An 11867-nucleotide genomic window follows, 5' to 3' on the forward strand; every position below is an offset into this window, starting at 1 on the left:
CTCCTCTAACCGGAACTACGTCATCACGGCAAAACGTAAGTGAAGGCGTGCGCGCTCTGCTCCGTCCGTGGAGGGAAGCTGCACGCGTGATGCTTGTGACATAATGGTGGAAAAGACAAGTAGAGAACACATTTCATCTCTGTCCTGGTAGCTCATCAACTGTCGAACCCGTTCTAGCTGTTGTTGTGGACTCTTGCGCCCCGCGGACTCGACAGCTGCTCGTCATAGCTGCCGGCTCGGACTGAACGACGCCCTGGACCGCAACAAAATGCCGAATATCAAAATATTCAGCGGCAGCTCACATCCGGACCTGTCTCAGAAAATAGCAGACCGCCTGGGTCTCGAGCTCGGGAAGGTGGTCACAAAAAAATTCAGCAACCAAGAGACTTGGTGAGTTGTTATTGGGTTTTGTTTTGTTGTTTACCGCTTCACACAGTCAGTGGTGTATCGTGTGCTTTAATGTTGCTGCCTAGCGACGCATATTTAGTTAAAAAAAACCGTGGTGTCATGGTGATTGTCGTGTCGGGAACTTGGAGTCACCTTAACGTGAAACTAACCAATGTGCTAATCCTGAACCTGATCAACTGACAATTTTAATGTCGTTTCGAATATGATATTGAGGTTGACATTTTGTGACGTGCCTCTTTTTGGCCAGCTTAATATGGAGTGAGACGAGTCTCAAAGTGAAGTAACCAACTCCGGATTCTCAAATGAATGATGGCTCGATATCACTTGTTCTTACCGATATTACCACCTTGAGTAGCTACCGATACCAATATGTGTCTGATACAGTCTCTTACTCCTTTAAATAAGTTAATGTGTCCTGATAAGTTTACCTCCACCTTACAACCAACCGCTTCAACAACATAGTACTCTGACTGCATGTCTGACATTTGTAGCCCAAATGCACTAAACACATCATTAACCAATATTGATGGTTCAAATATAATTTGTCCTTGTTAACACCAGTGATGGCCAGTATCTGATATAATTGTGGTGGCTCAACACTAAGTTTTTGTGTTCATACACCAATATCACAACCTTGAATGTCCACTGCGTTTGAGTTAGTCTTACATTATAACAAGTGTTATATATATTGTTTTACAAAATGTTGTGTTCAGTGAAGTCATATTTAGGGTTTACTGATCACCCCTTTTTTTTAGGTTCACTAATGTGTCTCAGATGCTCTTGCCTATATGTTTTGCGTTAACCCTTCACTGACAGTACACACAAGCCACTGTTTACTCTGTCTCATCAATCTCTTGCCTGCCACTGTGTGTAAGCTCCATGGCACTAAGTGCTGTTTGTGTCGGCTCCTTGGTCCTCTTGCAGTGTCGAAATAGGCGAGAGTGTGCGGGGAGAAGATGTCTACATTGTCCAGAGTGGCTGTGGGGAAATTAATGACAATTTAATGGAGCTGTTGATAATGATCAACGCCTGCAAGATTGCCTCGGCCTCCAGAGTCACAGCTGTCATCCCCTGCTTCCCGTACGCCCGGCAAGACAAGAAGGACAAGGTGGGGGTGAGGGATATCTGTCTAATACTTCTGTCATGCCATTTGCCATTCAGCATCATGACAAGAAGCCTGCAGCCCTGTTGATCGACTAGGCATATTTGCTTAGTTACTCTTTTTTTGTTTGTTTTCCTTTCTCTCATCTTATATGCTTTGCTGATTTGCCTGTAGTTCCCTATGTGTTCTTCCCTGTCGCACTATTATTTGTGTATATAAATATATTAACTCTCATTCCAGCTTTTCAGTCGTATTGCATGAAATGAACTTTCTCTGCATGCTCAACTACAGAGAGCACAGACCTCTGCCAAGGTAGTTTCCCACAGTGTCGGTACACTCCCTGATCTCACAGGGTCAACAATTGTTTAAAATAAAATCAGGAATCCAGATCCATGTCTGAATCGCCACCTTAATCTTGCCATTTCTCTTCTTTTGGACACACATTACTTCCCTAGAACGTTTCATCCAAATCTGTACTTCACTTTGAGTTTTGCTGTCCACAGCCAAAACATAACCTCCTTGGCAGAGGTAATTAATGAATAGAACTGTGACATCTTTTGACATTGTGATCTTTATCTTTTAAGCAGTAAGAACTGTAATGTTAGTGCATTTTATGAGCATTTGAAAATCAGACCTCAAACATTAATTATTGACATATTTTAATTCTTTATAGTAAATCTGAACTGAGCGTCTCCATGTGCTTAACATTAACAGTAAATCATACTAAGTAAAGGTATCCAAGGTCTCAAACAAGTCTTATAGTTTTACTTTATTAAGCTATCAGTGAAGTATTATTTTTAGAGATGGACCATGTTTGCCAGTTCACTTATCCCATGTGACTGAAGGGATCTGTTTTCACTGCAGAGTCGTGCCCCTATCTCAGCCAAGCTGGTGGCCAACATGTTGTCAGTGTCAGGCGCCGACCATATCATTACAATGGACTTGCATGCCTCACAGATACAGGTGAGCAACACACAAGCAAAACCTAAACAGAAGTCCATCTGATTCAGTCTGTCTTTTGCTGCATATTTTTCTTCCATATAAATTGTTCCTGATTTTAAAGAACTTGACTCGCCTAGCTTTACTTTTATATTCAACCTTCAATTCCTTCCAGCAGGTCTGTATACCTGTTGTTGTTTTTCTTCTTCCTCTAGGGGTTCTTTGATATTCCAGTTGATAACTTGTATGCAGAGCCAGCTGTGTTGAAATGGATCAAAGAGAACATCGCTGAGTGGAAAAATTGTACCATTGTCTCACCTGACGCAGGAGGAGCTAAGAGGTATCTATGCCAGGACATAGTGCTATAAAAACGGAACGTGGGACCCTTTTCACTGCTACACCACACACCGCTTAGCTTAGCTGAAGTGGTAAATGTGGTAGTAATTACAGGGATGATCAATTAACTCCATCACCTAAGCAGAGAACACGTCTGAGAGTAGCAAGAATTTATGTCTGGGTTCCCACAGGTCCTTGAAATCCTTTAAAGTTTGTGTATTAGACAAAAAAAAAAATACAAGGCCTGTGAAAGTAGTGATGGCAAGATGATGCATTGAAGATTTCCATCCAGTTGGTTCACTCCTGGGCCGAAGCTTCATGGTGCTTCATTTGCTCTACTGTGCCATCAAGTGGACAATAAATGTAAAACAGGCGGTGTGATGTATAACGTAATATGAAGATGTAACTAAAGAACCTAATAATCAAAAGGGAAAGTAGAAACAAATTGGGGATTTTTACTTAAATTACTTTTCCACAGTGCTGGGCCTCAGGCGATGATTTCTCAAAATGTTTTCACCTCATATTTTAAATCGCACGCCAAAGCCACAAACCATTTCCTAAATCAGTCGCGTGGTAACAGCCGGCTTGCTAGGCTTCGCACGTCACCCCCATACGTCATCAACGCCAGCATCAATACGCACTTCACAAAAATCTTCCTGGATTACTCAACACATGCTCCGAGCACATCACTACTTTTTTTTTTAATTTTAGAAAAGTAGACATGGGTCATTGAAAGTGCTTGAATTTTGTGATGAATTTGAATTTTGATAGCAAGCTAAATGTATCCCACCATCGATTTGCAGAACAAACGTCGAGTTAAAATTACTAGCAGTGTTGTGTCCACTGTCTCGCTCCACCATTGACGAGATTCCATGCAGAACAATGGAGTGAGTAACGTTAAGCAAGAGAGAGCGAATGACGTGATGCCTGGGAAACGTGTATTTTAACATCAATGGCTCAGCTAAGAAAATGACAAAGATTGGCTTGACAAAGAGCCCAAGGACAATCACTTGGCCATAGGCAGAGCGTGCTGCAAATCAATAAAAGCGGATCTTACAAGTTGCCCTCCAATTTTAAGCTGTGTCAAGACATTCAGTCTGGAATTTGTCATGGAAAGTCCTTGAAAGGTCATTTGATGTCAACCAAGGTGTGGGAACCCTGGTATGTGGTTACATTAACAGTCATACACTCTGCTGTGCCACTCCCTGTCCCTCACTCCTCAACTCGAGCAATGCGAGCACACTCCCTCGTGAAACTGAAATTTTGAGGTATACGTTTTTGGTCATAACGCCCAGCACTACCAGGACGTCGTACCATAAGTGTTCTACCCTCGTGCATAGCTTACCGCATCTCCATCATACTAAAAACCCTCAGTGCGTTTACTTTAGATTGCACTCGTGTTGACTTAACTTATCTCTGTCAGGGCTCTTAATTCGACATGCGCTACTACACTCTGATACACTGTGACTTGCAGACCAGCACTAACTCATTGACACTTTCCACCTTGCAGGGTCACCTCAATAGCAGACAGGCTGAATGTGGACTTTGCTCTTATTCACAAAGAGAGGAAAAAAGCAAATGAGGTCGACCGCATGGTTCTTGTTGGAGATGTGAAGGATCGGGTTGCCATTCTCGTGGATGACATGGCTGACACATGTGGCACAATCTGCCATGCTGCTGACAAGTGAGACCCTTTCATTTTTATTTTTATTTATTATTATTATTATTATTATTATTATTGGAACTTTTTAACAGGCAGACGATTGGGGTTACAATGGGCAACACATATGTCCAGTAACGTGGGAATCTGTAATGAGTTCTACCGTGTCCTCCTCTCAGACTAATCTCCGCTGGTGCCACAAAGGTGTATGCCATCCTCACACATGGCATCTTCTCTGGCCCAGCTATCTCACGCATCAACAACGCCTGCTTTGAAGCTGTGGTGGTCACCAATACAATCCCTCAGGAGGAGAAGATGAGACACTGTCCCAAAATACAGGTCAGGGTGTGGACTTTTTAATTTGAATGTCCTTATAGACTGACTGACAGACAGACAAAGGAATTAAACAATGATGAATCTGTACTTAGTGCTGCAGGGATTTCTATGTTCTGTGATGTATACTGTACATGTATATAAAATATGAGCTGTTCTTTTTTTTATTTACGTGGTAAACTGTATCAGATTTGCACATACTGTATTCTTTATTCTGTCTTATCTTCACATGTTCCTATGTTCTTTGCCTTCAGGTTATTGACATCTCCATGATCCTCGCTGAAGCCATCCGTAGAACTCACAACGGAGAGTCCGTGTCGTACCTGTTCAGCCACGTCCCCTTGTAACAAATGACGTTTTATCCCGTCAACCTGTGTGCTGTTACACCAAAGAGGGAAGACGGAGCTCCCCCTTAACCTCAACGCAACCATTAGCTAAAATGTTTAGCTAACTAACCGTTTAAAAAAAAAAAAGAAAGAAAAGGAACTGTCGTGTCTGTTACTAATGCTCATTTGAGTTTCCTTCACCCTTGAGCAAAATAATGGCAAGCTACTATATTTATTGTACGTGGGTTTAAAAAAAGAAATCTCAAAGAACTTTGCGCGCCTTTCATAACATTAACATACAGAGATTCTCCTGGCCATTTCACCTCTGTGAGAGACTTTTCAGTCAGAGCTTGTATGAATATTATAGGGAAGTGGTCAGGAGAAGGATCTGTTGAATTGAGCTGTTACAGTGCTTTTTGTGTTTTGTTACTATATGATCAAGTATACTTTTTCATGTCGCTCTTGTATCCTCTACTTTTTTTTTGAAAGACAATGAAGTGAATGTGTATTGAACTAGTTTAGTGCCACTGAAGCTCCCCTCAGCCAAGAGCGCTTCAACAGTCTGAGATGAAACAACCTTTTTTCACTCTTTTTTCAGGGGCTTTCTCGTGTTTTGACTGTAGAAGACGTCTTGGGGTGTTTCTCTCAGCTGTTGAGGTGCCTTCATTGAGTGGGGATTCCCCCGTGTCCAGGGTTTTACTCTGTTCAGGTTCTTTCTCTTGAGAAGCGAACAGATTTTTAGCTTGGGGTCTCTGCAGGCTGGAGCTTCCTTCAGAAATATTCACCTGCCTTTTCCGCCCCTTCTTTCTTTTTATGTTTGCAGGAAGGATTTGTCTTTACTGTGCATATTTGTGTTTACTTTTTCGGTAGGATGAATGCGCCAGTTATCTAATGGTGTGTTCTTAATAAAAAAAAGAGATATGCCTAAAATCTTTAAAAAAAAAAAAAAAGAGTGTGTTGTTTTATTAATATAAAACTTGATTTTGAAATGTATTCATAAAAGCACATGATCAGCTGACAACCATTGCAATGAACAATCTCAATATGTATGTTTAAAATACATTTAAAATGTGATATATATCACATCTGTATAAATATTTAGTATTTTGGCCAGTGAATAATTATTTATATATAGTTAAGTATTGCAGCACATAATTACATTTTTGGCTCCATGATTGAGGACTTAAAACTGCATTTGAACCAATTATGTTGGTAATTATTTTAGACCGCGAGAGTGAACGATGATAAAGAGATACGGAACTGTCTTTATCTTCATTTTCCGTTTTGAAAACAAGCGTTTTCGCATCAGTCACGCCCTTCTTCTCAAGGGTGGGAATGATTGACGGGTGAGACGGCCAATCACAGGACACTTTCAGCACATGACGTCGTCGGCCTTTGACCAATGGCTATTGTAGTAAAGGCGGGCCATCAACAGCCTGACAGACAGACAGTCAGCCGGCGGATTTAAGCAGCGATAGATTTTAGTTTTATTTTCTCATTCGAACAGAGACCGATTTTCAACGAGTCCATAGCAGCCGATCTTCTTTTTTTTTAAATCATATTGTCGTGCATTGTTCTGGGGAAACAACGAGTCTCTGAGTCTGCTGCCTTCAATTCCCGCCAGTGATCCGAGGAAAATCATAAGACGCTGTACATTTTTCGTTATTCTTACTTGATGTCAAACAATACTGGGTGAGTCTTTGTTTTGCATGTTACAATACAATATTATTTAGTTGTGCTCGTACACTATATGGAAATATTTAGGCCTATTTCTTAAGATTTATGTATTTCAATTGCATATAAAATGTCCATCCATTTGAATGACTTCAATTTAACATAAACAGACCAATGAACTTTATTTGCTGCGTATTTGTCAGTCAAATGTAAATGAAACAATTAATAATGCGATGTATGTAATAATGCAAATAAACCCAATGTGTTTTGAATGAACATGAATGAGAGATTTATGTATTTATCATTGATAAATCCAATTTGTTTCAAATATTGAAGAACGAGTGTAGGCTATTCAATATGAATTACTCCAGTGTATTTGAAATGCTTAGAAAAAGATGTATGCACTCAACCCAATTTAAATAAAATGCATAAAGTTTATGTACTTGAAATAATAAACCTTCAGCCTGTATCTACAGTAATATCTACAGTAGCAATCATATAACCAGTCAGACCAGCTTGTTTAACATGTCATTCATTGGCTTCTCAAAGTTAGGTCCATAAGAAGCACCAGTAACTAAAAATAAAAACACCAAAACGGAAATGCTCTCATTTCAGTGTGTAAAAAAGAAACTATAATCATCAAACTAAAACGCACTCATTTGTAGACAGTAATAGCAAACATGTTTGCTGCACTGTCTTTATTTTCAGCTTCTTTTTTTTCTTGAATTATTATTTAAAAAAATCAAATAGTAATACCAAGTTAAATAACAACAATGGTTATAGAAATAGATCATCTCGACTAAGTCACCCACAGTCATGACAAATGAATGCGTCCAATTCATGGGAGCATTCCTAAACCAAAAGACAAGGGATGCAGGAGAGAAACGTGTAAGAATACTAATGAATTGTGTCATAATAAGTCCCATCTGTTTACATGGGTTTTTTTTTAGTTTTCATTAGTTCTAGTGGAAAGGTTTCTTAAACCGTGGCATGGCGAGGCGAGGCAAGTAGAGCCGATGACGTGTATGTGTGGATGTCATTTTTAGTTTCACAGTGACACTGCTGAATCAGTGCAAGCCTATAATGACTTGTGATGTGTTCATTTCTACCTAGCTCTACTATGACAGGAGGTCCTGACCATAAACAAGATGAAGAGGGCCTCAGGCACTCAGTGGTTCGCTTCCAGAGCTACTTGCATGGCGGGACATCCAGCCTGCTCTCCACCATCCCCACCCTCATAGTATTCCCTGTATACAAGACAGTTTTCCGTCAACAAATCCACAACAACCCAGTGCATCAGGCAGTGGGGCAGCTCTTCAAAGAGGGACCTGTTAAGCTCTACCGTGGTGTTGCACCACCTTTATTGATGAGGACTCTGAATGGCACCCTGCTCTTTGGTCTACAGGACACAATCCTATGCCAACTCTCGTCATCACCCCAAAACAACATCTCCGCTTCTGCCCTGCCTGCTCTGGCTGGGTGTTGTGCAGGTATTGTAGAAGGTGTGGTGTTCACCCCCTTTGAGCGTGTGCAAAATGTGTTGCAGAATAGCCAGAATGACCGTCATCTACCTTCACTGAAGAGTGTTCTTCTCAGGCTGAAGGCACAGAGTCTGGCCTTAGGGTACTACAGAGCGTTCCTGCCCATCGCAGCCCGCAATGCCCTCGGCAGCTCACTCTACTTTGGCCTGAAGGGGCCGGTATGTGCCGCTGTGGCAGCAGAGGGACTCTCTCCAATGGCCTCCTCCTTTGTGTCAGGGGCACTGACCTCCATGATTATCAGCCTGACTTTGTACCCACTCTCTGTGCTGGTGGCAAATATGCAGGCCCAGGTAGGAGGAGAGGTGCCAGGGGTCATGACTTGTTGGAGGAAGCTGTGGAGGTCCCGAGACAGGAGCGTGGCTATGCTTTACAGGGGGGGTTCCCTCGTCATTTTGAGATCGTGCATCACGTGGGGAATCGCGACTGCCATATATGACAGACAGAAGAAGGAGTCAGGCTGAAGAAAGGCAGAGAAACTCTTTAAGCTTTCAAATTGCCTGGATGAAAATAGTGTCTTTTGCTCTGAAATTATCCCTAGAGTACCCTAAGTACCCAACCCCATTTCCTGCAGCTGTTTGAACCAGTTAAAGACCTCGGCCAAGATAATGATCCATCATCTGCAGAATGAACTGTATATACAAGGTCAAAGTATCACTGCCGTGACGAGTAGTTATTCTGAGCCAAAGTTTTTAGTGTACTCGAAATATATTTTCAGTGCTGGTGAATCATATTTATCCCTTGGAAATGCAGATTATGTTGGATGTCAACATGGTGACTTACAAAGCACAGAGGGTATTACGATTTAGGTAAAGTATGGGAAAAGTAAGAGCCATCATTTCTGGGCCTGGAGCCATACTCAGGCTTATCTGTTCTGGTGCTCAGTTTTGCCCATCAGTCTCTTAAGAGAAATTCAGGAAAGTAAAGTACTTCATTACTGTTTCCATTTAAAATATTTTATATCAATGAATGTCTTCAAAGTGTACAAAGTCATGCTTTACTTTAGTTAATTTATTGTTATTATTATTATTATTACCATTATTGTTATTGTTGTTATTATTATTGTTATTTTATTCAAATAAAATAGGACTCAGGGATCAGCACTGTTATCTGTCATCATGTTGGGGCCTTTCTCTGTGATGTTCTACCCATGTTGTCAACTGTATGTTAGATTAACTATGGCACTGTCATCAACCCAGAGAGGTTGAAGCAGCGTACAATCCCCCTGGATATATATTTGTTCTTGTTCATCTGTTTGTCATCTCACTGTATACCTGAACATCAACACAGAACAACACTCCAGTACCGACTGTGCATTAATAAACTCATGTTATTATCATTCACTGAAGCCAATTTCTGTTGTGCATTTGCTGTTCAATCCATTTTTTTCTCAACTACTGTCATATGATAACCAGTCCACTAGATGGTACTGCTTAGCAAATAAAAACGTCTACAGTGGAAGCTCTGAACACTTGGGCAAGAGTGGACAATGATGCCCACGGAGCAGCCTCCCGCAGACGGCGCACATCAAACATGTCCAATTGAAATCCTATCTGAGGCCTCTGAGAACCAATGAGAGAAAGGACCAGTGTTTGTGTTGGTGAGCAGAAGGGTGTGTTGACTTTACTTAAGCTGTTGGTTTTGAGCAGATTATAACAGACGTTCCTTACCTGCAGAGGACATTCTCACACACAGAGCACTCCTGCACCAGGTAAACAAATTCTACAATGAAAAATGCAACGCAATTTTTATTTTATTTGTATTTATCATGCAGTCAAAGAATGCACAGATCCAGTGCAACAAAATAATGAATTTAAAGAGTTATCTCTGCTTTTTTCAACACTTTTGATAGAGGTAGACTTGCTCTGTTGTATTGTGCAGTGGATATTATACCTGATAGTGCTGCCTTCCCTCAAAAGGGACACAAAAATGTGCGCATGGCCTCTTTTAAACAAATTGGAGATGACTCTTTACATCTGTCACATCAATTCTCTGATGTGCAGTCACATATTTACGCCACCAGTATAGGTGTGGACAGTGTGATAATGTTTACTATGCGCCGCCAAAAAAAACAGTCTACATATTATTAATAGTATTATGTGCAGGATGCACTGTACAGAGAACGTGGACGTTAAGCTGTTCAGTCTAATTTTGTGATAAAATGCTTTGTCCTCTATTTGCCTTTTCATGATCACGCATAAATGTAAATACATGTGCATACACAGCATATGACCATTTTAATCAGGTCTCTCTTGCAAGTAACCGTACTGTGTAACATGACACCATTAAAGGTGATTGTTCATTGTTCAGGCAGCTAGGTTACGCAGTGCTTGTTGTTTCTTGTGACCGAGTTACATAATTCCACCTTGTTTTGTGTTTTTTAACTGAGGTGCGGCTAAGCTGGTGTGCCTGTATGGGCATGAACACTGCTGACAACATTGTCAGTGATTAAATGACGGTGTGCTCCTGCTCTGTCTTGCCTTCTTTCAACACTGACTAACGCACTCCAAGTCAAAATCTGGATTTTGATTTGAATCGTAATTTTCACTCTCCCTCTTTTCCCAGTAGAACTCTTCCACGATGGATCCACCTGTGAATTCCGAACTGAAAAAAGACATTATCAATTTTAAAAGGAAAAGTCTGACGCCGTCTGAAACAATAACAAAAAATATACAGCCAACCAAAGAAGGTAGGTATTCATGTGGTCAAAGGTTTATTGTTAACAAAAATCTGTCTCCACCCTTCTACCCAGGTTTCATTTTTTTCTTGTTCTACATGGTCAGTTTCTCCTTGTCTGTCATTAACAATAACTGCAAACGTGTGAGGTGCACACCTTTCTACTGGAAGCTCGACCTTGCTCCCTAATGAAACTGTTCACAAGAAAGACACAAGCCCTCCTCCGTTTAGTTATCACAATATTTCATGTGGCTATTTCACAAAAACATAAAAATGATGTCACTTGACAGAGCAACGACAGTTTCCCAAATATGCAGGAGTGATATCATTTTGATATTTCCTCCAGGAAACCTTATCTACAGTTGACTTTTAAGGATTAATATTTTCTTCTCTGGACTCATTTGTGTCTCTGTCTTGTGATCACACAGATATTGAGCAGGAGAAGAAGGAAATACAAGAATGCAAGAAGTAACCAAGCAACGTCCGCCATGATTTCACCATGATGAATCCTGCTCTGTCACCTGCTCACACTCCAGCTTAAAATCATGTCCATCATCTTCACCCTTCTTCCTGTTTTCCATGCTGCCATGTTTGACTAAATGGTGTTTGGGTTGATGCAATGGGAAAATATGTCTGTCCTAAGTCACTTGGGTGTTGGATCAATAGATGTATTTTATTGTGCTTTTTTTCCTATGTGGTATATTAAGGATTGAAAATGAAAATATAAATATTTGATTAAAAAAAACAGTGTATAAATGGAAAATTGTCACAAAAAAAAAATCCTTCATCCCTCATTGTTAAAAATACCATATGCCTGGTATGCCTGGGAGTGGTGCCAAAAAACCTTTTTAATAAAATGAATTGCTTGAGCTGCA

General features: G+C 40.7%; 2 protein-coding genes and 1 long non-coding RNA gene across 5 annotated transcripts; all 3 read left to right on the forward strand.

Moving 5' to 3' along the window:
- The first annotated feature begins 38 nt into the window (after positions 1 to 38).
- On the forward strand, positions 39 to 5562 carry prps1b (phosphoribosyl pyrophosphate synthetase 1B). Of its 2 annotated transcripts, none has more exons than XM_044040828.1 (7): positions 39 to 390; positions 1333 to 1522; positions 2375 to 2473; positions 2665 to 2789; positions 4296 to 4469; positions 4625 to 4784; positions 5033 to 5562. In XM_044040828.1, exons 1-7 carry the CDS (start codon positions 269 to 271, stop codon positions 5123 to 5125), a joined length of 963 nt encoding a protein of 320 aa, XP_043896763.1. In that variant the 5' UTR covers positions 39 to 268; the 3' UTR covers positions 5126 to 5562. The 2 variants fall into 2 exon arrangements, with proteins under 2 accessions (XP_043896763.1, XP_043896764.1); XM_044040829.1 differs by having other exon boundaries at positions 1333 to 1516.
- Positions 5563 to 6049: 487 nt separating this feature from the next.
- On the forward strand, positions 6050 to 9659 carry LOC122778735 (solute carrier family 25 member 53-like). The gene is made up of 2 exons (XM_044040830.1): positions 6050 to 6796; positions 7892 to 9659. Exons 1-2 carry the CDS (start codon positions 6780 to 6782, stop codon positions 8778 to 8780), a joined length of 906 nt encoding a protein of 301 aa, XP_043896765.1. The 5' UTR covers positions 6050 to 6779; the 3' UTR covers positions 8781 to 9659.
- A 284-nt stretch (positions 9660 to 9943) lies between these two features.
- LOC122778180 lies at positions 9944 to 11867 on the forward strand. 2 transcript variants are annotated; one of them, XR_006361401.1, is made up of 3 exons: positions 9944 to 10027; positions 10882 to 11005; positions 11421 to 11867. It is a non-coding gene; the product is annotated as an uncharacterized LOC122778180 (long non-coding RNA). The 2 variants fall into 2 exon arrangements; XR_006361402.1 differs by having other exon boundaries at positions 9946 to 10027; positions 10885 to 11005.

Source organism: Solea senegalensis, linkage group LG12 (assembly GCF_019176455.1).
Source record: "Solea senegalensis isolate Sse05_10M linkage group LG12, IFAPA_SoseM_1, whole genome shotgun sequence".
NCBI classification, from domain to species: Eukaryota; Metazoa; Chordata; class Actinopteri; order Pleuronectiformes; family Soleidae; genus Solea; species Solea senegalensis.